The sequence below is a fragment of the Cebus imitator genome, unplaced genomic scaffold (assembly GCF_001604975.1).
Source record: "Cebus imitator isolate Cc_AM_T3 unplaced genomic scaffold, Cebus_imitator-1.0 Scaffold39, whole genome shotgun sequence".
In the NCBI taxonomy this organism is placed as follows: Eukaryota; Metazoa; Chordata; class Mammalia; order Primates; family Cebidae; genus Cebus; species Cebus imitator.
Window position 1 is genome coordinate 830,310 of NW_016107354.1, and position 25,684 is coordinate 855,993.

Here is a 25,684-nt window from a genome sequence, read left to right on the forward strand (position 1 = left end):
TGGGAGGCAGAGGCGGGTGAATCATGTGAGGTCAGGAGTTTGAGACCAGCCTGACCAACATAGAGAAACCCTATCTCTACTAAAAATACAAAGTTAGCCGGGCGTGGGGCCCCATGCCTGTAATCCTAGCTACTCGGGAGACTGAGGCAGGAGAATCGCTTGAAACTGGGAGGCAGAGGTTACAGTGAGCCGAGATCATGCCATTGCACTCCAGCCTGAGCAATAAGAGCAAAACTCTGTCTCAAAAACTAAACAAACAAACAAAAAATTCTGGTTTATCTTGGAAAATGTAAAGGGGAGGTCTGGTACACTGGCCTTGCATTCATTCTTTTTTTTGAGATGGAGTCTTGCTGTCACCCAGGCTGGAGTACAGTGGCACAATCTCGGCTCACTGTAGCCTCCACCTCTTGGGTTCAAGAGACCCTCCTGTCTCAGCCTCCCAAGAAGCTGGGATTATAGGCACACACCACCATGCCTGGTGAATTTTATTTTTAGTAGAGTCAGGGGTTTCACTATATTGGCCAGGCTGGTCTTGAACTCCTGGCCTCAGGTGATCTGCCTGCCTCAGCCTCCCAAAGTGCTGGGATTATAGGCAGGAGCCACAGCAGCTGGCCGGGCCTTGCACTCCTGAATGCTGACTAGAAACCTGAGCGGACTGGCAGCCGCCCTGTGGGTGGGCTTATGGTTTCCAAATTGCCAAAGTCCTCATCATTCCCTGTGCCACTTCCAATACCCAGGCACGTGTCAATTGCTATGCATCATTACACGTGTGTTATTATTTTTTCTTTTTCTTCTTTGAGACAGAGTTTTGCTGTGTCGCCGAGGCTGGAGTGCAGTGGTGCAATCATGGCTCACTGCAGCCTCGACCTCCTGGGCTCAAGCGATCCTCCTGCCTCGGCTTCCCCAAGTGCTGGGATTACAGGCCTGGCCACTGTAGCTAGCTATTTCTCTAACAGTACAGCTAAGGGTAAAGCGAAGTGACCGTGGATCAATGTCTCCATGAAAGGTAGAAGAACAAAGTCTATTGGAAATGGCTTGGAAAAGCCATGGGTTGCAAGACAAACGGGCAAAGGGACATATCTTGGTGGCAATGGCAAACGCATCTATGAATTTACCATGCAAAATGTCTTGCCCATTTCACTCACTGATGCACCTCTTTGGCCCCTGAGACAGTGATTTCGTGACCCTTAGTTGAGAAGCACCACCTTGTTTTGCGGATAAGGAAAGTGAAGTCCAGGGAGCTAAATGGCTTCATGCCAATTAGAGGCACTGGGGTGACGGTGCCAAAGTCAGGCTGCTTTTTGGAGCTTACCTCTGCTGGCTGGCTGGTCATCACCATGACTACTGCTGCCAGCATCCTTCCTTGAGCCCCTCCTCCCACTAGCAGGGTGCTCTCTGCTGGGGGGCTCGTCAAAGATGTCTACGTCATCACTGCAGACTTTGGGGGTTGCCCTCCGGGGTCTCTCCTTGGTGTTGACACTCCGGCTGGTCCCCCGCCCTGGATCACGCCGGTGGCCTTTATCCTCGGCCTCGGTCTCTCTGGGACCCTCACAGATGACATCTTCTGACGGGAGCCTGCCCTTCCAGGCCAGTGGCTTCTCGGGACTAAGCCAGAGGGGTTTTGGCTTCCCGCCTCCCTGCTTCCCGTCCTTCCCGGTGGGAGAAGGTTGTAACCACAGTGGCGTTCTCCCGGGTGGCTCAGAGATTTTTCTGCCCATGAGGTTTTCCAGTTGTTGGATGAGAGAGGGTTCCTCATGGACAGGAGGGCACCTCACAGGTGGGGAGGTGGCAGGAACACTGGGCCTGTCACCCATCGAAGCGGGGGCTGCTGACAGTGTCAAATATTCCTCTAACGGGGACAAACTGTCTCTCCTGCAATTAGTAGAATTCATCCTTTCGCCAGACATGTTTCCTTGAGAAGAGCGCTTTGCATCCACTAATGTTTCAGCTGGCTGTGAGCAACCGAGACCAAGCTCCCTGTCCCCGTTGCCAGCCATCTCGTGGGCACCTCTGCTTTCTTCCGGGTGAGCGTTCACGGGGTTCTCCAGTCGCTCGCTCTTCTCGTTCTTCTGGTCAACCAGGATGCTGCGGTCCGCCGGGGCCTCCCTATCTGCTTTGTCTAACTCGCCACTGAAGATGAGGTTCCTGTTGACGTAAAGCTTCACGTCCTTGGCACCCATGTCAAGATCCTGAAATCATAAGATTTAACAAAACGGAGATGCATGGCATCAGACTGATGTATCGAATTTTGGAAGTCGAAGATACCAAAAAAAGAAAGGAAAATGTGAAATGCTGGAAATGGGAGCTTTTGAAAACGACAGCGCTGGGGGTGTGAAACGAGGCTCGGTCTCATTTCTGTGCGAACCGTTATGTACTCCATAAATCAAAGGACTTTCACAAAGAGGCAGCCTCAATCGCTGCCTTCGTCATCATTACCTCCTGTTGGGACATTTGTAATAGCCTACTAATTGGTCTCCCTGCTTCCCATCTCTTGCTACTTTCACTTCAACTTCACATTGCCACCAGAGTTAATTTTCTACAAGAGCAAATCTGCCCAGTCATTCCCCTGTGTGAAATCCTTCATGTTTTTTTCACAGCCTATAGCAGTGTTCTTTAAAGTCCAGTTCCTGGGACCATCTGCGCCACAAAGCCTGGAGTGCTTATACAACACAGCCTCCCTGGCCTCCGCGGGTGCTGTCATTGGGGTACCGTAAAAGCAGAGGCGGAGACAAGGACTTGTATTTGGATTCCAAGAGGAAACGGGGAAAGTAAGATAGGGCAGGAAAAAGGAAAAACTCAGTTTTGGGGGGCTGGTCACTGCTGTGGTCAGCTGGTGTTCCTTCCCACAGGGGTCCTCTGCGGAACTCCAAGAACTGACTTTCTCCCAGCCTGGCCTTCACCTGTATTAAAAACGGCTCCACCGCTGAAGCAGTCGCCAAAAACCTCGCAGCCCCCTCTATCCTGCTCACTTTCCCACTCGCCCATCCGGTCTGTCAGCTGTCCCTCGCCTCTCCTCCAGAACACTTCTGGGGTCTGACCTTTTTGCCCTGAACGTGCTGCGGCCTTCCTGGCCCAGGCCACCAGGGTCTCTGCCAGAGACATCACTGTCGCCTCCTAATTGGTCTCTCCGCTTCCACTCTGGGCCGTCTCCTACAAATCCTGCACTCACACTTCATTTTCTATGCAGCAGTGTGTCTTTTTTTTTTTTTTTTTTTTCTTTCTTTCTTTCTTTCTTTCTTTCATGTCTGTCTTTTTTTTTTTTTTTTCTTTTTAACTGAAATCAGATCATGGGAGGCTTCTGCTTAAATGTACCTTGCAAATGTCTCTCCGAGACTGGGACACGGATCCACTGCCTGCTGAAGGCTGCCCTCGGGGCAACAATGCCCCCACACATGCACAAGCTGAGTGTGCCCCCCTGGCAGAGCACCCCACAAGCACCTGAGGCAGGGCACCGTCCACACGTGGGGACTGTCCCGTGTCCGTGGCAGCTGCAGTTGGAGGGGAGCCGGGAGGATGCCGTGTGAGGACCACTGTCTCAAGGGCAGTCTCCAGGTAACCTCTGCACTCAGAACAAGTTCTCCAGATGATTTCTTCACACGACAGAGTGGAAAACCATGCCGATGATGGGATAAATGCCAAAGCCCTCCACAGACATGCAGTAACCTTCACAAAGGGTCCCCACCTAGCTCTCCTCTCTCCCTGTCCTCCCCAGCATAAATGCCCCTACATCACGCAGGTTCAACTCGCTTCCTTCTATGCGTAAGATAAAATCACACCTCCTGCTACTGTTCCACTTGGCTTGTCCTCTTGACAGCAACTCTTTCCCCAGCTTTATGGAGGAATAGAACACATACCCCATACGATAAGCTGTGCATTTTTAATGGGTACGGCTTGATCAGTTTTAACACGTGTCTACACCGATGAAACCATCACACTCAAAAGAACAAATATGCCTATGCCCCTCGGTAACCCGTCTCCCCTGCCTCCTTCCCCAGCCCCAGGCAACCACCCGGCTACCATCTCTCCCTATACACCGATCGTCCCTTCTGGAATGTTTACATAAAGGAATCATGCTGCGTGTACTCTTTTTTGCCCGGCTTCTTTCAGTCATCATGACTGCTCTGAGATTCACCTGCGTTATGGGAGCCAATAGGTCCTTTCCTTCCTACTGCTAAGGAATGTTCCATTGCAGGGGCCCCCCACGACCTGTCAGTCACTCTGTCAGTGAATCTCTGAGTGTCACTGTCCCTGTGGCTCCTCCTCCAGCTGGCCTTCTGACTCCACTTCCACATGGAACCCACCTGGCCCGGGCACCAATAACTAGGGTGACAGGCCGTCCTTTTTTGTCTGGGATGATTCTGATTTATACCTGTTGTCCTGGTGTCATTACTAATGACTCTCAGAAGTGTCTGGTTCCTAGAGTAAATTACAGGGTCCGGCCAACTGCCACACTCCATGGGGAATTCTCAGTCCTTTATGGGGTGGGGGGACGGGTGTGTCGGCTCAGTAGTACTCCACCGCTTCTCCTCCTCCTCTGTGATGACTTTCCTTCCTGGGGGTTGTGTGGCTCTGTACCCACCCGGCTTTCTCCTGCCTCGCTGGCTGAGCCTGCAGAAATCCTGGGCTGCTTCCTCTTCTTCCGCTGGGACTTGAACAACTGGGCTGCCCAGGGCTCAGTGCTTGGCCTTCTGAGTGCTCTGCCCTCGCTCTCCAGGTGATCCCATCTGGGTCCCAGGCTCACAGTTACTCTCATCTCCAACCCTGACCTCTCCACCAAGCCCCAAGTGACTGCTTGGCCTCTCTTCCTGGATATATCACATGTATTCCAATATTAAAGTGCCCAAAACAGAATGCGCTCTCTTTTTTTTTGAGACTGGATCTTATTCTGTTGCCCAGGCTGGCGTGCAGTGGCTTGATCAGCGTTCACTACAACCCCGAATTTCTGGGCTCAAGTGACCCACCCGTTTCAGCCTCCTGGGAGGCTGGGACTACAGGTGCATGCCACCACTGCCAGCTAATTTAAAAAAATGTGGGGGGAGGGTAAAGATGGGGTCTCACTATGTTGCCCAGGCTGTTCGTGAACTCCCGGGCTCAAGGGATCCTCCTGCCTTGGCGTCCCAAAGTGCTGGGATTACCAGTGTGAGTCACCATGCCTGATGTGCCCCAAACAAAATTCTTAAATCACTTTCTCCAAGTCTAGTCTTCAACTACCTTAAAAATAGGTCCATCGTTTGAGAAGCTGCTAAAAAGCTCGCCATCCCCTTGTCGCCTCTTGCTTCTTGCTCACATCCAGTCTGCTGGCGCGCCCCTGGACTCTCTCCAGAACACGCCCTGGACCTGACCTCGTGCGCTGCTGCCCGGGCCACTGTGATCTCTCCTAGAGACACCACCCTTGCCTCCTAGTTGGTCTCTCTGCCTCCCATCTGGGCTGTCTCCCTCTAACCCTGCACTCACTTCATTTTCCACACAGCAGTGAATCTTTTTTTTAACAATGGAAATGAGATCACGGGAGCCTCCTGCTTAAAGCTGCGCAGTGACTTCCTATGGCATTGACAATCAATCCTTCAGGGGTGCCTGCTGACGTCTCTGACTCTAGCTCCTGGCACCTGCCTCGCTTCCTTGATGTGGCTCAGCCTGTTCCTGCCTTAGAACCTCTGTGCTTGCCTGGCATGTTCAGCTCCAGATGCCCATAGCCTTGCTCCTTCTTCCCTTCAGGACGCTCCCTGGCCACCCGCTAGAGCAGCTCCGCCCCGTCGGCCGCCTCTCTATCTTACTGCCCTGTTTTCTTTCCTGTTTAGTCTCTCAATGGTCTTGCTTATCAGCTTTTAACTTAATTGTTTTTCCCACTCAAAGTTAGGCTCCAAGACAGCTGAGGCCCTGCCTGTCTTGTCCAAGGGCACACAGTAGGCACTCAATAATCATTTTTGGGCTGGGCGTGGTGGCTCATGCCTGTAATCCCAGAACTTTGGGAGGCTGAGGCGGGAAGATCACCTGAGGTCAGGAGTTCGAGGGCAGCGTGGCCAACATGATGAAACCCCGTCTCTACTAAAAATACAAAAATTAACTGGACGTGATGGTGCGAGCCAGTAATCGCAGCTACTCAGGAGGTTGAGCAGAAGAATCCCTTGAACCTGGGTTGCGGAGGTGGCAGTGAACTGAGATCGTGCCATTACACTCCAGACTGGATGACAAGAGTAAAACTTCATCTCAAAAAAGAAAATTGCTTTGGAATTACCAAATGAATAAACACAGGTATTCTCTCCTGGAAGCACTGCTCTCTCAACAGTGCTCTAGGAACAAGCCTGATCAGAAAAGTGGCAGCCTGTGGGTTTCACCTCCAGACTGTTGATTTCCCCTGTTGCCGTGGTTTCTGATCTCTTGGGAGACGGGATCTGAGACCCTGGAGATGTTCACTTGTACTAACCCCCAACTTAGCCTTCCCGAAAGCTAGGTGAGTAGGAGCTAACAAATTTCAGGATCACTGAGTTACAGAGGTTTCTGCAGCAATTTAGAAGGAGAACCGTCCAACCTGCGTTACGCCACGGGAACTCGGCTTCAATCATCCAGTTGCGGATGGCAGGCTACTATTTGCCGACTGTCAGAAAACTCGATTCTCAAAGCACTCTTTTACATGTTTATACGGATGGATTCTCTGTTTAGCGGAGGCACAGACCAAGTGCGTGCTGTGAATTCATCAGGAAACACCTATTTGAGGACAGCATGGGCAGTTTTCAATGACTGGTTCTGCAAAATTACTGCCATAGAGACGTCTGGTGAGACAGAAACGCCTTCCTTTAAAGAGGTGGTGGGTGCTGGGGGAAACTTCTAGTCCAGCACAGTCACAAGTTGGGCATCCTAGCTTTCCTAATAGGGTGCCTGGCTTCCATGACATGCCCACCCACTTTCCTTTCCCAGTCCAGAGCCCATCTGACCTCCAGCCATCTGCTGCCCTGCTCCCACCAAGATGTCTGGCTGGGAGAGGACTGAGAGAGAAGCAGACGGTGGCAGGGGTCAGGCAGGTAAGAGAGAGGAGTGGGCTCAGGTAGTCTGCAGGGGTCATGGGGAGGTGGGAAGGTCATGCCCTGCCTGGCAGCTCTGAGTTCTGAAATGTTTCTAGCTCTCTGCAGGCCAAACAAGCCACATTCATGGGCAGATGTGGCCCGAGGATCATCAGAGACGGGTCCCACAGGGAAGAAATATTAGTCATTTCTCTGGATATTCTGTTTAAAGGATAACAGACTGCATCGTCCTATGCCATCCTCAGAACGATCCTGCAAGGGAAGCATTAGGGTCCCATTTTATGATGGAGAAACTGAGGCACATGCCCTCCCCAAGGTCACGCAGCTGGTATGTGGAAGCCACTCTGGCTGGCGTGCTGAGGTCTTAACCACATCGTCCTGTAGGTCAAGCTAGATTCCAAGAAAGCCACTGTCCTGGCCCACGCTGGCCTGATCACTGGCAGGAGCCCCTGTACTTGTGGAGCTCAGAGCCCCTACCCTTTCTTTAAATTTTCTTTTTACTTTTTGAGATGGAGTCTCACTCTGTCACCCAGGGTGGAGTGCATGCAGCAGTGACACGATCTCAGCTCACTGCAACCTTTGCCTCCTGGGTTTAAGGGATTCTTGTGCCTTAGCCTCCCAAATAGCTGGCATTACAGGCGTGTGCCACCATGCCCGGCTGCTTTTTGTATTTTTAGTAGAGACAGGGTTTCACCATGTTGCCCAGGCTGGTCTTGAACTCCTGACCTCAGGTGATCTGCGTGCCGCAGCCTCCCAGAGTGCTGCGTGAACCACTTCACCTGGCTGTTTTTTAGGGTTTGTTTTCTGTTTTTTGATTTTAAATAAGTCCCTATGGACCAACTGTCTCCTGTCCCATCCCAGCCTCCTCCTCCGCCTCCACTGGGTGGCGTGTGTATGTGTGTGGGTTTGAGTCCTTTGAGGCATTTTTCTACATATTTACGTATATACCACGTTAGTGTCATTAAACTACAAGAGTATGCTTAGAGGCTATATGAGAGCCACATTTGCCCCAGGAAGAACACAGGATAGAAGATTCTGCGAGCCTGGATTCCTCTGCGACCCCTCAGTGCAGCTCTGTATAAAGGACATCTTTAGGAAAGGATCCAGGGGGAAAATCCCCTCTCTCCTCAAGAGCCAGCCTGCTTCCTCCCTCTCTGGTAAACAGTGCTTTAACCACAGGCTCTTTTCTCCCTTGCTGTCTTCTTCCCGGAAGTGCACAGTGAAATGCCTTTCTGCCGACTATCTTAACCTTGACCTTTAGAACCGTGTGTGTGTGTGTGTGTGTGTGTGTGTGTGTGTGTCCCCTTGTTTCCTTGGTATGAATATTTATTTCCCTCTTTAACTAGAGTTATTTTTATGCCTTTTGTTCATGCTGCCTCAAACCCCCTTTGCAATGGGTTTTGAAAAGGACACTCTGAAACCCTGCGGCTGGTATGTGGTTAATGGGAACACCTTTCCTGGCCCACATTTTGCCCTTATCTTCCTCCTTTACAGTTAGTGAGAATCAACTGTGCTGAAACTGTAATGCATTTTTAATACAACGATATTAATATTTTTTCAATCTAAGTAATTAATAACTCAGCAAGGCCACTTTCCTCCCTGGCCCCGGTGTAGAATGGCACGTCTCTTGCAGTGAACACACAACTGCCCAACAAAGATGAATGGTGGCATGGTTTCACTGTGACAACAGCGAAGCGGAGCTCTGGGCTTTAGCATCTTAAGTCACTTTCCCCAGAGACGAGCACCTGCCTTCGGCACAGCCAATACAACGTGAGAACAAACATCTGGAATGAAGCATTGGCTAGACTCAAATACTGCATGCCAAGGTGGGTCCATTAAGGCAAATGATGCCTTGGCATGGCTGAAACCAGGCTCATTTAACTCACCAGGCATTTCAGAATTTCAGAATTATTAGTAATATTTACAAATTGGGAGCTTCCACATAAGAAGGTGCATTTCTGGCCTCTGCTGACATGGCTGGAGTCAGCCCATACGTGCACCGGCTGGACTTCAGGCCCATCCCCGGGAGACCACACGGCAGGCATCCCACACCCTGGGAGTTGTGTCATTGGCTGGGAACATTCACTGGCACCTCTGCAGAGAAAAAGCATGGCTGCTGTCTTCCTCGCTGTTTGCCCGGAAGTGCTGGCTCCGGAACAGGAAGGAGCCAGGGGTTTAGTGTTTGTCTTCCTGACTCACTGTTTTTATCCCAAATGTCAGTCTATCGAGGTATGGAGAGCTACTGGGGGTGAGATGCTGTCATCCAGAGAGCTGCCACGCACACTTCAGGACCTGGCTCCAGGGCTGATTCCTCCAGGGAGTCCTTGGCCCTCCCTGTCTCCCTCTCCTTCCTGACTCTAGTTGACTTGAGTCTTCCTCTGGGCTTTCAGGGTTGGGCTTGCAACCTGGCTCTCTGCACCTACTGCTTAGCCAAGTGTCCCCAGACGCCTTCCTTTAAAGAAGTGGTGGGTGATGGGGACACCACCTAGTCCAGCACAGTCACAAGGCGGGCCATCTTAGCTTTCCCTGTGGGATGCCCAGCTTCCATGACATGGCCAGCCATCTTCCTGTCCTCCCCAAGAGGCAAGACCTGCAAGGACAGGGGAAAGGGCTATTCCTGTCTGTCCTGAGGGCTTGCTCTGGGGACTAAACTTACAGGGAGTTCTGGTTTCATTGGGGAGTGACCTTCATGGTCTGTTACATGTCCCTTGGGAGGGAGGCCAATGAAAACCATCCTTTGTGATGTGAAATTTAATTTCCTCGAAGGGACAGAAGAAGATGGTAAGACACTGAGACACTGAACAAACACCTACCATATGCCACACTCTGGGAAGACCATGGTGTGCCCCACCCAGCATCACAGACTCAGGATGACAAACAAGGATGGGATCTGATTAGGGCACACATTGGTGGTCCTCTGGCTGGAACCATGCTCATTTAGCTCACTGAGCATTTCAGAATTACAAGTAGTATTTACATATTGGAACTTCAACATCACATGGTGCATTTCTGGCCTCTCTTGAAAAATGTAGGCTATGTTGTAATGCCAGGTTGGCGCTAACATGTTCAATAGCGGCTGCCCTTCTGCAGGGCCTGGCTCTCCAGTGACAACAGTCACTCTATAGAAAGACAGGGCTATGCCGGGCACGGTGGCTCATGCCTATAATCCCAGCACTTTGGGAGGCCGAGGTGGGCAGATCACCTGAGGTCAGGAGTTCGAGACCAGCCTGGCCAACATAGTGAAACCCCATCTCTACTAAAAATACAAAAAAATGTTGCCAGGTGTGGGGGTGCATGCCTGTAGTCCCAGCTACTCAGGAGAGTGAGGCAGGAGAATCACTTGAACCTGCGAGGTGGAGGTGGCAGTGAGCCAAGATTGGGCCACTGCACTCCAGCTGGGCAACAAAGCGAGACTCCGTCTCAAAAAAAAAAAAAAAGGCAGGACTGTGAAGTGGGCACCACACTGCCTGGTAGTCATGGGGTCGCCGGCGAGCTGCTCCGCCTTTCTGTGTCTCAGTTTCCCCATCCATAACATGAAGCTGGTAACTGCAGCAACTGTCTCATAAGACCGTGGTGCAGAATAAATGAGCTGATTTATGTAAAGTGCTTTAAATACCGCTCGCCACATATGCAAGAAACAGGAGCTACCCTTATGTCTTGTAGCCAATGTACCACGCCTAAATGTGTAGACCCGTCGAGGCTGGCCGCTCTGGCTGGCATGGCTCAGAGACACGGCTCCTGCAGAGCCCAGTGCAGCAGTCCCCCTGCTTCTGGCAGAGGCTGGCAGCAGGCACAGGAGGAACCACATGAATTCTGAAGACAAAACTCTGCTAAGTTTGGGGTGAGGCCCTGGCATGCAATTCTTGCGATTTTATTCAATGCAGCCCATACTGTATGGGGGTTTTGGGGGGCTATCATGGCCTGTGTGGGATGCAAAGGAAGCAAGCCAGGGTCCTCATCTTGAAGAGTTCACAGCCAGCTGTAGGTGAAGGGGTCACATGCTCACATGCTAGTGGCACCGCAGCCGTGGGGGTCTGTGAGCTGAAGGACACATACCTCCAAGTCCAGAGGAAGCAGGGACCACTCAGCTTCAGCCACTGGGTGAAAGAGAGGGAATATTCCCAGGCCCTCAAAAGCCAATTTCCAAATGCTGTCATCAGACAATCTGTAAGCTGTAAACACTGTGAGGACCAAGTGGAACGCATCTACAGGGTGGATTTGGCCAGGGGTGCCTGTTTGTACATCAGAAACTCAGGACCCTAAGGAACACCCTCAGGAAGCGGGGACTTGGTGCCAGGAAAGGTGTGGCTGGAGACCCCCAGAAGGGGCCTAAGGCAGGCTTAGGGGGATGGGGAGGCTTGTGGGTGAAGTCAGGCTTAAACAGAACCTGAATGTTTTGAAAGGCAGGTTTGTAACAAGACGGGTCAGGTATTCCAGGCTCTGGGGATGGCAGGAACTAAGGCAGAGAGGAGAGAAGGGTTTTATGGGGGCCAGGGGGAGGTCAAAGCTGTGTGAGCATGAAGGAGTCAGACAGCCAGATCCTGGGGTCAGGGAGTGGAAGAAGTCACCAATTCAAACACATTCAGGGTCCGGGCAAGTCCCGCAAATGAGACAGGCAATGGGGTGAAAGGACCATTGTGTCGCCGTGACTCAGCTCCACTGAAGCTTCCAGGTGTAAATGTGGCATCTTCTAGTTTCTCAAGAAAAGCAAAAGAACTTCATGTTTTCATGCAAAACCTCCCAATTTAAAAATGTTGGCCATTAATTCAAAGAATTTGGAAAACATAACGTGATCCAGAGGAAGTCTACCTGTGAGCTGCATCTATCACCGGAGCACAGCCTCTGTGTCCAGCCTTCTTCCCAGGATGCTCTGGGAGGCACGTGATGGCAGTGGCCATGGCTGTTCCCCTGAGGCATTCGGCAGCTGGGAGGCTTGACGCTCGTCCTCTTCACTGCAGGGTCCCTGGGCCTCCCCTGCCTGGGCATGAGCTTGCAGGGGTGGGCAGCGTGTCAGTGCTGATTTCCAGCACAACGCCTGGGCTTGGGGCAACTGACAAGCCTCTGCTGATGAGAGGAGGGGCTCAGCCCATGAGCAGTGGCGGGGAGGATGGGGACACATGGTAATGAGGCATTGTGCAGCAACAGGCAGAAGGGGAAGGGCGAGCTGGATTGGGAAGAAGACTGGTTTTGGAAATAGAACTGGTAGGATTTAGAGATGCCTGACAGTGAGGGACAAAGGGAAGTCAGAGGATCAAAGTTGTGAGCCAAGAGCTGGCGTGGACAGAAAATGGAAGTGGAGGAGGAAGCCTGGCGTAGGTGGACAGATGGGGAGGGTTTGGGTGTGCCGAGTGGGAGAAGTGTGCACTTGCAGTAAGAAAGGCCAGGAATAGCGATCCAGTGGTCAGGCCTGCAGCTTTGATCTGTGGTTAAGTGTCAAGTAAGGTTTAAGTTTGGGAGCTGATGAATAAATTCAACAGCATGTGACTCCTATGTTCTCAGAGAAAAAGAAAAAGGTCCTAGGTTGGGTATGATTTTCTATCTTCTCTGGTGATTTTTCCTTCTTTGAGAGGCAGCATTTCAATTTCTCATTGAAGATCCAGCCTTCTCTTAATCTCACCTCATGTGGATAATGTGGGCCTCCCCCAGGGAGCAATGCAGGCCTGACCAATGGGCACTAGATGGCAGCTTCCATGAGGGCAGTCTCTTTCTGTGGGGACTGATGTAATGAACATGAACCTGGCACCATTGGGGGCTCCCATGTGGAACCTGAGGACGAGGCCAGCACAGAGGAGAAGAGAGGTAAGTGATGGATGGAGGCAGATTCCTGATGACATCACGTGAACCCCTGGATGCCACCATACCTAAAGCCAGCCACCCAGCGTCTTCTGTTACAGAAGCCAAAGACTTCTATTTTGTGCTTAACCCGATTTTAATTGGGTTTTATGCCCTTTGCTACCAAGAGAATCCTGGCTGATAAAATAGCCCTCTACTGAGAACTCCAATCAGCAGGCTCAGCTACTGAATCAGTCCTGGCCAAGGCTGGCAGGAGGCAGGTGAAAAGCTCTACCCTCCAGGTGGTCTGTGATGTCTCCTGCTGCACCAGTCAGCACCTACACCTGGGTGAACAGCCCTCTCCTGCCCAGGTGTCTGCCTGCTTCCAGCTGCAGCCTGCCCACCTGGTCTGCGCAGCACAGGACATGGGTCTCAGCTTCTCAGCTTCCATGCCGGTTCTGCGTCTACTTTCATTCTTGCTAGGAGCAGACCCTGGCTCAAAATCCCTATGTTCTTGTGGGGCCACTCTCTTTAAAGGCTGAAATTGGCTGGGCCCAGTGGCTCATGCCTGTAAGTCCCAGGACTTTGCGAGGCAGAGGCAGGTGGATCACTGGGGTCAGGAGTTTGAGACCAACTTGTCCAACACTGTAAAACCCGTCTCTATTAAACATACGAAAATTAGCTGGGCATGGTGGCTCGTGCCTGTAGTCCCAGCTACTCGGCAAGTCGACGCAGGAGAATTGCTTGAATCCGGGCGGGTGGAGTTTGCGGTGAGCTGAGATTGCGCCACTGCATTCCAGCCTGGGTAACAGTGTGAGACTCTGTCTCTAAATATATAAACAAATAAATAAAGGCTGAATTCTCTGTTCACCTCTCCTTCCCCTGCTGGCTAAGGACCCACTTTAAAGCTGACCCTCTCACGGCTACCGTGCCTGTACCTACCTGAGTGAGGACTCTGCCCACAGCCTGTACTCACTGCATCCCACCCAACGGAAAGTGCCCTCTGGTCACTGGCAGTGGCCTAGACCAAGCCTGAGGTCCACAGCTCAGGAAGCCTTCCCATGCAGTGCAGTCAGTCCCCTTTCCACCAGTTGCCCTGCTAAGACACCCGCCACACTTCCCTGGCACCATGGTGCCCAGACCCTGCCATGGGGCAGAGCCGTCAGGCTGCACTGACTCAGGTGACCAAATGAAGGTTACATCTTTGACTTCCAAGTCATTGCCACGTTTGGTCTTGGTTTGTATGAGGATCCAAACAAACCAGTGGAAAAGCAACAATTCTGAGAGAATTAGGCATGTTCAAACAGGAAGTGGGTGTCAGAGCATGATGATTATGGCCAAGCACGATAGTGGCATCAAGGTTACAGAAAAAAAACACCTTTTTTGTTAGAGATGCACACTGAAGAATTTATGAATGAAATAGTGTGATAGCCACAATTTACTTTCAAATGTTAGGGGGATACGTGAAACAACAATAGCAGAATGTTGATGATTACTGAAGCCAGTGATGGATACATGCCTCATTACTGAACTAATCTCTTCACTTTTACATTTAGTTGAACTTCTTCCAAGAAAACGACATTGGTGCAAATCCAAATATTGTCACAGGATGAGTTGAGTCCACCCAAAGTACACCCCAAAAGCACTGACGCCCTCATCCAAGCCACCACCATCTTTAGCTAGACAGTTCTTAGTGAGACTAAGCCTTGAGCCTCCTCTCTGGGCTCCCTCTGCCCCTGATCCATTCTCCACATCAAGCAGAGTAGTCTTTTTTCTCAATCAAGACCGGGCGTGGTGGCTCACGCCTGTGATCCCAACACTTAGGGAAGCTGAGGCAGGAGAATGACTGGAGGCCAAGAGTTTGAGACCAGCCTATCTCTACAAAAAATAAAAATGAGCTGTGTGTGGTATGTACACCTGGAGTCCCAGTGACTTGGGAGGCTGAGGTCAGGGAAACGCTTGAGCCCAGGTTGGAGTGAGCTATGATCACACCACTGTACTCCAGCCTGGGCAACAGAGAGAGAATGTCTGGAAAAAAAAAATGTCCTCCACCAGATCACGTCACCCTGCTCACAGGCCTCCAGTGATGACACTAACAGCTGAGCCTTGTATAGAGGGCAGGAGGCCAGGAATGATTCAGAGCCCTTGACACGCATTCACTGGACAATATCCCATGTTTCAGGGAAAGCTGAGCTGTAGAGATGTGAGGTAGCCTGCCCAAGGCCACACAGTCTCAGATGGGCTGGCTCCAACCACACTATATTCTGCTCATCACTGAATCAAATGCAAACCTGCTGGCCCACAGGATTTGGTCCCCAACTCCCTCTGGGACCTCCCTTGACACTCCTTGTTCCCCATGCTCCAGCCACTTGGTGAAACCACAGTCCTCGAACTCCTGCCTCAGGGCCTTTGCTCCTGCTGTGCCCTGCGGGGAATGCCCTTCCACAGATGCCCCACGGCTACTCCTGGTCATCACTGAGCTCGGGGAAGGCCTCTGGCCACCTGGCTCAAGGCAGCTCAGCCTCCTCCTCCCCATGGCCCTCATTCACCATCCTGTTTTATTGTCTTCGGAATACTCAGTGTGACCTGAAATGTTGTTTGTTGTGTCCTTGTTTACTGTCCCCTCCCCAACAGAAGGGACAGGCCTTGTCTACTTGTTCACCACTGCACCCTCAGCACTGAGACTCATGCAGTCCCCTATGTAGTCACCAGCCACGTGTGGCTACTTCAAATTCAAATTAATGAATTACAGCGTAAAGCGCAGTCAGTGTCTCAGTGCACTAGCTACTTGCAAAGTCCTCAACGGCCACCTGTGTCTGGTGGTTACGTACCCTACAGGGCAGGTACAGGACGTTTGTATCATCAGGGAAATTTCTACAAGCAGCGGTGGCCTATGCCAGCGGTCCCAGACTTTAGGGCACAGCGACTGGTTTTGTGGAAGATAGTTTTTCCGTGGATGGTGGGAGGGGTGGGGATGGTTTCAGGATGAAACTGTTCCCCCTCGGATCATCAGGCATTAGATTCTCATAAGGAGCATGCAACCTAGATCCTTCCCACACGCAGGTCCCAACAGGGTTCCCATGCCTATGAGAATCTCACGCTGCTGATCTGACAGGAGGCGGAGCTCAGGCGGCAATGCTCGCACATCTGGTCCTCAACTCCTGCTGTGTGGCCTGGTCCTAACAGACTGGTACCAGCCTGTGGCCTGGGCGCTGGGGACCCCTGGCCTAGGCCACATGACGTGTCACAGAAATATGCCCCTGGGGAAATGCACTGCAGCATTCATTTATTCAAAAACAACGTAATGAGTGCCTTTCTGAATATAATCTATACCTGGGTGCCCATCCTGCCTGGATGCTCGATGCTGTCTTACTCCCTGGTGTGACCAGGCTGTAGGCGGCACGTGCGGGGTGATGCTGTGGGTGATGATGGGGACTGTGCGCCTAGTTGTCCTGTCACATATAACTAATATGACTGTTATAAAGGCAAACAGCTGGGCCATGGGGAGCTGCTGGAAGCCACTTTCTGGGTGAGTTATCACCTACCAGAGAAGGGAGGCTATCGGTTTCTTTCTCCCGGCAGATGCCACTCTGCAGGAGAAGCAGTGCCGTGAAAAACCAGAGAAAGACAAGCGGACCTCAAATCCCCCTCCCCGGCTTTGTCTCTTACAACCTGCTAGCTGGGCAAGTCGCTTCATCTGGGGAACACCCGAAGATGCGACACACATATTATCACATCCTCCTGAGACCACGGCAGACGTCGCCGATCAATCATCGCACCCTTTCGTCCATGAACCAGAAAGAAGGTTCCAGATCTTCCTCAGGACAGCACTCCAGCAAGCTGTTTCCCGGCAGAGTTGGCAAAGAGACACCGTCTATTTGCTATGTGGGATCTCACTGTCCTAAGTTCTGGCATCTTCGTCTGTGTGATGGGAAACACCAGCACCTGCCTCATAGGATCACTGGGGGTTAATTGAGATGATTCATTTGTTCGGTTATTTGTTCATGCATCACATATTTACTGAGTGCCCACGGGGTGCCTCATGCGTGCCTGACACCCGAGGCGTTCAGTAAATGACAGCTGTCACAAGTAGAGACGTCTGTGAGCTGCCTTCTGCGCGCTGCCGTGGTGGCGGTGAGCCTCCACGTCCTCACTTTGCCTCTCCCATCCCTCTCCTCTGGGCCAGCTGACACTTACAGTATCAACTAGTGAGGGAAACAGAGCCCCTACATGCTAGCATAGGATTTTATAGGCCACACATTTTCCAATAAAAGAGGCTCCCTTTTTCTAGTCCCTTCTTTTCTTCCACTCTAAATAAGCCTGGGTTGGATTAGCTTCCCGAATTTCACTTTTCTCCTTCAGATTCCCATACACAAAACACTGTATTAACAAGCCATGTCTACCAGGCCAAGTTATATTTCCTATAAACTCTCATTTTATCTCCTCTAAAACACACAGTAATAGCATCCTCTGGAGAATATTAAATCAAACCAACCTGCAGCTGCATGTGTTTGCGCTTTCCTGCTCCTGGTAAATTCTGGCAACAGACGGGTGTGTGTTACATAAGCCATGCTCTGGCAGGAACCGCAGAGATCCACACTCCACCCTGGGTGTGGAAAGACCTCGGCTCTCGAATCCCCACAGCCAACAGCCAGCTCCCCAAACACCCGCGACGACACCCCATGCTCCTGCGGGATTCTTAATACCCTGTGCCTTTCTAAACAATTCTACAAGCACAAGGAAGACTGAGCAGAGGTTAAAGAAGAAAAGCAGGCCCTGGGCAAAAGGGATGAAGCTGACCTTTGTTGTAATCCTGCACATAAAATCTGCTTTCCCTGCCCTGAGATATATATACCTCGACAGGGCTGAGCTGCAGGGCACAGGCACGGGCGAGCACCACTGTTCCACTGCCCATTCCAGAACACGGTGCCGACGGCCACCTGCCAGGAAGTACTGAGTGGGACTAGGAATGAGTGAACCCGGTCCCAGATGCTCGCAGTGTGCTGTGGCTGCGTGGGCTGGGGCTGTATTCCAGGGTCTAAGGGGTCAGCTTCTGTGCCCTCGAGAGGCCAGGGCTGGCAAGTGGAGAAGGGGAGGCCAACATGCCCAGAGAAATTTCCTCACTGATCCCAGTGGCTTGGACTTCTTTTCTGCAAATGTAAACTTCAGATGTTTAGAAAAAAAAAAAACAAAAAAAAAAACTCAAAATCAGAAATCAGAGAAAGCTCTGGGCAGCATTGTGCATACACTCAGCCGGCCAGGGCTGCCTGGCCTGTTGGTTTTCAGATTCCAGGTGCCTTGCAACTGACAGGCGCTTGGGATATGATCACTAGGTGGATGGATTGCTGGTAGGTGGCAGAACTAGCGGGAAGAAGCTCAGGAAGGGAGGACAGGAAGGAGGGAGGAAAGGAGAGGGAGGACTGCCTCTCCAGGACTAGGCTCCCAGCTCTGCCTCCAACCAGCCGTGGTGTCCTACAAGCCACCTAGCCTCACCTATCCTCCCATCCAGATATCAACAAGGATAATACAACTGCTTATGGATTATTGGGAAAAGGCGCTCATTCATTCATTCATTCATTCACCAACCATGTATTTCTCCTTTCACTAGAGCAGGGGTGGTGATGACTCAGGTCCTACTCTCAAGGGGTCCATGGTGCCCTGGGAAAGCAGCCATAAATTCCGGACAGGAGATGGTGGAACACATTCATGAGGTCCCAGAGATGTGCAAGGGGCAGGGGGCAAGGGGCAGGGGGCAGGGTTGGCTTCCTGGAGAAAGTGACGTCTGGGTTTCCAGGAATATGAGGCAGAGACGGGCATTCTGAGTTGAGTGAGATAGGGATGTGGAGGCAGGGATGAAGCTATCACTATCATGGTCAGGGGTGGAAATCCAGGGCAGCCTGCATTTTGGAGGGCACTGTGCAAAGGCCAGATATTGACAGGAGGGAGCCAGGGCCGGACATGAGGGGATTAGGAGGCTCTGATGTCACACTCAGGGGGTTGACCTTGATGCTCTGGGCCAAGGAGACGCTCTGAGGGTTTGAAGCAGCAGAGACATGTGATTGGATCTCCCTGGTGGCTGCTGGAGACAGACTGGAGGGCTGGGCGCACTGCAAGTGACAGCGATTAAGAGGGTGTGTTCCTTCACGCCTCCATGACTGTGAACAAGCCGGGCCTCCACCCAGGACACACTGTCTCCTTTCCTGCCTCGGCTGACTGCTGCTGTCTCTTGCCATTGCAGCTCAGGTGTGTGTTCCTTCAAGAACCTTCCCTGATCTCTCCCAGCCTGAAGTGGGATCCTTTCTCCACACTCCACGCAGTCTGGGGCAGGCTAGTTCCAGCCCAAAGACGAGTTTTGTTTGAATTGTGTGGTGGTTTAAAAAGAACCTAAATTAGCTACTGACATTTACAAATAAGGAAGGCTCATATCAAAACTCAGATATCCAGCTCACTGGGCATGTTGGGAAGAGCTAGCAGAACTGGCTGGTATTCCACAAAGCAACCCTAGAGTGGCTTCCCTTTCCCTAGGGCACGGGTTTGCCAGTCTACCGTAGTCCCCACCACACCCTAATGTCCCTAGCAAGACTGAAGGTGAGGCTCCGTTCCAATTTATAGTCTCACTTGAACTACTGCTTCCTTTACAGATTTGGAAGTACAACTCTTTCCGCCTATGCCGACCATAAGAGGGCAGATAGGCCAGGTGAGTTCCTGTCCTTCCTCAATATTTAGTTCTCTGATGGAACTATGAGTGCATGAAAAACAGCCCAGAGAAGGAAGGACAGGGTGTGGGCGCAGGCAGGAGCATCAGGGCAGACAGTGTGAGGTTAAAAAGGGGGGCATGGATCCTGTAATTGGAGGGGGTGGGTCCAAAGGTAGCAAGTTTCTCCATTGATCACAGTCAGTTACAGATCTAACTCCTTTTTCTATTCTATCGCCCCTTCTCATTACTGTACTTGACTAGTTTTTAAAAAAATAAACAATAGAACCAGAGGGGTACAACAGCCAGAGGTTAAGAGAAACAGAAAGACTGGCGCACCTGGGAGCTGACTAGACCACAGAATCCCAGGCCCTGCCCCAGACCTGCTGAATTAGAACCTGCCTTTTAGCAAGATCCTGCAGATGAGTCATTGCAAATTAACATTTGAAAAGCGATGGCTAAGAGAACAAGCCTGGAGTCCAATGCAGGGGTTCACGCTCTCACTCACACTGACTGGCTGTGTGACTTGGGGCAAGTTACATAACCTCTCTGTGTCTCTGTTTCCTTATCTGTCAAACTGAGTCTCGGCTTGTATTTTTCCAGTTCCCCCAAGGGGGGCCCTCATACCACCTCCCAACCCCAGAGCCCGAAGCTCTGTGGGGACTGTGAGAATGCAGTGTGAACCTCCAGCAGGCTACTGCTGCGCACACAGGGTAGCAAGGCCTCCGTGTATCCATTTTGTAACTTTAGGAACCAGGCTATTGACGAACTGCTAAGCGCTTCCATCAACCCAGTGCCCAGTGGGGAACCAGCGCCTGTTACTTACGCCATCAGCCGTCCAGTAATTCCGAACCTTGATCTTGGCCAGACCGAAGTCCCCCAGCTGCCTTGTATTTCGAATAACAAAAAACAGCTGGAGTGGTGAGTGGAAGGGGCAGGTCCACAGGGAGGAGTCTTTCTTGCCCTAGAAGGCCAGCAAGAGAGGGAAGTCATTAGGCACATTTCTGCCTCCCCCCCAAAGTAAAATGGCAGTGGCTCTTTGGCTCACAGAAACCAGGAGAAGCCTGGTAAGGTCTCAGGGCAGGCAGCTAGGCCACCCCGTTGCCATCACCCAGGCCAGGGACTCAGATCACCCCGTCTGGATAGCACGTCACAGCAGACTGCTGACCCCGTCCCCTGTCCGCCCTCCTGCCCCCGCAAAAAGCTGCCACAAGGACCCCTCTGATATGCCAACCAGATGGAATTTAAAATGCAGCGGGCTTTATTTTAATCAACTTAATCGGCTTTGAGGAGAGCTGGGGGAGGGGAAAGACACTAGATAGAAGGACGGGAAGCTATTTGATTAACCTGGCAAACAGAGCCTTTGATTTTCTTTTGTAAAACCTTGCCGAATTTTTAAAATTTTAAAATAGAAAAGAAAGCAAGCCACTGGCTCGGGCATTGGTTGGGCCAGGGCCAGGGAACCGAGCTCTGGGATTTATTCTGTTCCTTTCAGGGTTTCCAAGCTTGGGGGCCTCGGTTTGCCGTCTCCGCCCGACGGAGGCCCCAGGGGCAGGAGAACAGGGACGGCTTGCTGTCATTCTCATTCACACTGACAAAACTGCATGTCATGAATGCTTTGGGTACAGATGGAAGAGCCACACCAGGGCACTTTGCTCAGCCCCAGCCGCCTCCTCAGGCTTTCGGCAATACCTATTCATTCTCTGTCGGAACAAAACTCACAGCTGCTCCCAAACGTGTCCACGCTGGCTCAACCTGGTGCCTTGGCACAAACTGGGCCTCTGCTTGCTTGCAGTTCTCTCCCTAATCTTCTCATCCTGGGGAGTTCAGCTAAATCCAGGTGCCCATGGCTCCTTGCAGTCCCCAAGCGTGGTACCTACCTCGGTGTCCCACGATCATCTCTTTTCATGTCCATGTCATGCCCCCATTCAGCCGTGTGCTCAAGGGAAGGGGTCATGTCTAGTTCATTCCAGAACCCTTAGCATCCAGCCCAGTTAGCACATGGCAGATGCAAAAAAAACAAAAACAAAAACAAAAAAAACCAAAACCCTTTGTGTAATAAATAAGTGAATGCATACATGGAATATGCCTCCTAATATCTGCCCTTTCATTAAAGCATTAAGAAGAGACTATAGGCCTGGGTGCGGTGGCTCTAGTCTGTAATCCCAGAACTCTGGGAGGCCAAGTGGATGGATCACCTGAGGTCAGGAGTTCCAGACCAGCCTGGCCAACATGTCGAAACCCTGTCTCTACTAAAAATATGAAAATTAGCCAGGTATGGTGGTGCACGCCTATAATCCCAACTACTCGGGAGGCTGAGACAGGAGAATCACTTGAACCCGAGAGGTGGAGGTTGCAGTGAGCTGAGATTGTGCCACTGAACTCCAGCCTGGTGACAGAGCAAGACTCCGTCTCAAAAAAAAAAAAAAATAAAGAGAAGAGACTAAGCTGGATCTGGCTTGCAGAAGTATTTGTTTAGTTAATGCAATGTGAAAAAAAAAAAAAAAAGCAAAGACAAATTGATTGTCAACATTTAAAAAGGGGGTGATTCAGAGAGATACAGTGGCTCATGCCATTAATCCCAGTGATTTGGGAGGCTGAAGCAGGAGGATCACTTGAGGCCAGGAGTTAGGGACCAGCCTAAGCAATACAGAGGGACCTTGAATCTACAAAAAATTTTTAAAAATTAGCAGGGTGTGGCATCGTTTGCCTATAGTCCTGGCTACTCTCGGGAGTCTGAGGTGGGAGGATCGCTTGAACCCAGGAGTTTGGAACCACTGCACTCTAGCCTGGGCAACATAGTGAGATCCTGTCTCTAAGAAAAAAATATGGGGGCCAGGTGCAGCGACTCATGCCTGTAATCCCAGCACTTTGGAGGTCAAGGTGAGCAGATCATCTGAGGGCAAGAGTTGGAGACCAGCCTGGTCAATGTGGTAAAACCCCGTCTCTACTAAAAGAAAAAAAAAAAAATACAAAACGTAGCTGAATGTGGTGGCACATGCCTGTAATTCCAGCTACTCGGTAGGCTGAGGCAGGAGGATTGCATGAACCTGGAAGGTAGAGGTTGCAGTGAGCCAACATCGCACCACTGCACTCCAGCCTGGATAATGGAGTAAGACTCTGTCTCAAAAAAAAGGTGAGGGGGGAGATTTCTCCCAACAGCCATGTTTCTGACCCCTCTGCAGACTCAGAAGAAATGGCAGCTCAGGGGCCCTAATGGCTGTTGCCTGGAGCCAAGTGTGCCACCCTGAAACTTACTGTTCCCCAGGGCTCCCAGGTCCCACCACTCCCTACTGCTTCAAATCCACCTCAATTCCCTCTCAAGCCTCTGCCTGACCCCTGCAGGCACTGAGTCTGCGGTCCAGCAGCAACAGCAAGTCCCATCTGCCAATAGGCAACCTCTGCGGGCCTGACACTGGCTAAGTTGTCCCTTTTTATCTCAAAGGGGCATCACCCTGCATTTGAGAACATCTCAACAGTCACCAGGAACGTGCCTGCTACTTGACAGAGCCAGGGAGGGAGGATTGGCTGATCTGGGGTTTCATAGGCCCCCAGGAGATGGGAGGCCCAGGCGCCAGCTGCGGTGGAGGACAAAGGGGGCTTGTTTCCGTGACAATGGTGCCTTTCAGGAGGGAGGAGGCAGCTTTTGTTAAGAAGGAACGATGAGTTCAAGGGGTTCTGAGTTATTCTGGCAAGTTTCTCCAGCTCCACAAGAACTTGTAGTGCTCTGGGCAGCTGTGAGGGGTCAGGAAACCACATCCCCAAATCCAGTGGGGGAGTCACATTCCTTTGCTGAGTGGGGGCCTCAAATGGGGCACTGTGGCTGCCTGACAAAGGAAGAGACTGATGGCTGACCCTTAGATGTGGGCGAGGGGGACTGTAATTGATTTCCCTTCACATGTCTGTCAGCGGGAGGAATAACAGGAGGGAGGAGTGGGAATTGTGGTGTTCAGAGTCAAAGAACATTAACCTGCGGATAACTCTGGGTCTCATTAGCTACCCAGCCTTCTGATGTTTCCTCTCCACACACAGGATCTCGGAGAGAAAGGCTGATGGGAAGCTGCCCAGAGCTGACCTATTACATGCTGGGCAAACTCCTTGGTGCCAGGGCAGGAGGCAGAGCATCTGCAGCTCCTCCCTCCCCATCCCGGGGGTAAGGAAGACAGCAGAATGGGAACTTGGGCGCCTTCAAGCTGCTGTTACCGCCCTTGGTTCTGTGGAAACCCCAGGAGGCAGACATTGCTGTAACGCATGTGCTACCGACAAAAACAGGCCAAAGCTCAGCGAGGGGAGGGATAGCCTAAGGTTGCTCAGTGCCCACGTGGTGGAGTGAGGATCCAAACCTCCATTTTTCATGTGTTAATTCATTCGGTCTTGGGCTTCCCCCAGAAGCAGACCCTGAGGCAAGGATCAACGGGTAAGTAGTTTATTTAGACAGAGCAGAAAATATCAGCAGGAGGGTGGGGAAGTGAGACAAGGCAGGGAAGGTGGGCAACTGGAGCTGAATCCCTCTGGGGAATCTGGGAGCCAGGGTGGAACAGGCCTCAGAGTGACTGCACCCAGGGGGCCAGGGAGCTGGGGTATTTATACCCCTGGGGTATAAATACCCCAGCTCCCACCAATGTTGATTGAGTGCTGCTCCTGGCAGTGGGGAGTGGGGGTGCTCAATTTCTCTCTGCATGGGAGGCAAAGTGGATCCTGGAGGCCACAAAAAGAATCCTCCAAGAAAGAAATCTCAATGCTGCCATTCAGAAAAGCAGTCAGTGTTCCCTGAGGTGCTAGGGCGAGGGATGGGAGTAGCACTGACACATCTACTCCATAACTTGCCCAACAAACACTGTGCAGGGTCCCTCCTGGGGTGCCGACACTGAGCAGGGGAACCTGACCCGCCAGGCCCTAGCAGCTCTGTGCTATGAGGGAAGGCAAACAGGTAATGTTTCCAAGAAATAAAATCAAGCAGGGACACATTCCAGGAAAAAAATAAGAGAGAATTATTCATGGCTCATGGAACAGCTACTTTCAAATGGATGGTCAGAGAAGGCTTCTCTGAGGAGGTAACTCCTAAACCAAAGGTGCCTTTTTAACTCCGGCGTGAACATCACACTGAATAGCAACGCGCCGGGAGGTACTGCACTGCCCTCAGAAGCAGCTCCAATTTAATAAACCATTGCATTGAAAAGGAACAAACCACTGACACTCACAACAATCTGGAAGGATGTCAAGGGCATTACGCCGAGTAAAAAAAGCGAGTCTCAGAAAGGCTACCAACTTTGGCGGTGACATAAATGCGAAATAAATGGTATGACTGCATTTACATAGCATTCTTGAAACCGCAAAAGTATGTAGAGGAACAGCTCGGTGGTTTCTCTTGTCAGGACTGGGCATGGGGACGTGTGGCTGTGCAGGAGGAGCCCAAGGGAGCTCCTTGGTGTGATGGAACTGGTCTGTATCTCACTGTCTGTGTCTTTAGAAAGAAATCTACATACGTGATCAAACTGCATAGAACTATACACACGTACATACAAGTACATTATCCCAATGTAAAGGTCTGGTTTTGATAATGTACTACAGTTACAGAAAATTTACCACTGGGGAAAGCCGGAGAATGGTGTATGACATTTCTCTGTCCTTTTTTTTCTTTTTTAATTGAGATATAATTCATATAGCATAAAATTTGCCATTTTAAAGCATTCAGTTCCGTGGTGCTTTTGTATATTCACAAGGTTGTGCAAACATTACCACTATTTCCTTCCAATACATTTTTACCACCACCCCCAAAAGATACCCACTTTATGAGCAGTCTCTCCTCATGCCTGCCTCCTCCCGGCCTCTGGCAATGACTAACCTAGTTTTTGTCTTCAGATGTGCCTATTCTGGACATTACATATACATGGAGTTATATACTATACAGCCTTCTGTGTCTGGCTTCTTTCACTTGGCATAATGTTTTCAAGGTTCATCCAGGTCGTATCATGTAGCAATACTTCGTCCCTTTTTAGAGCTGAATAATATTCCATGTTGTAGAAATACTATATTTTCTTTATTCATCCGTTGATGTACATCTGGCTGTTTCTACCACTTTTGGCTATTACGAACAATGCTGCTGTGAACACGCAGGCACAAGTTTTTTTTTAATGAACATATGTTTTTAGTTAGCTATGACTGCATCCCCGTTCGACAGCCTGGGTAACAGAGCAAG

The 25,684-nt window shown here is 51.0% G+C and overlaps 1 protein-coding gene across 1 annotated transcript in view; it reads right to left on the minus strand.

Moving 5' to 3' along the window:
- The window catches only part of LOC108302183 (katanin-interacting protein), a 110,241-nt gene that overhangs the window by 39,725 nt on the left and 44,832 nt on the right, over positions 1-25,684 (minus strand). Inside the window, exons 9-10 of the mRNA XM_037737566.1 lie at positions 20,312-20,449; positions 1,313-2,189 (exon numbers count right to left, since the gene is read on the minus strand). Of these exons, the coding sequence (XP_037593494.1) occupies positions 1,313-2,189; positions 20,312-20,449 (1,015 nt within the window). The remainder of the gene's footprint in view (positions 1-1,312; positions 2,190-20,311; positions 20,450-25,684) is intronic.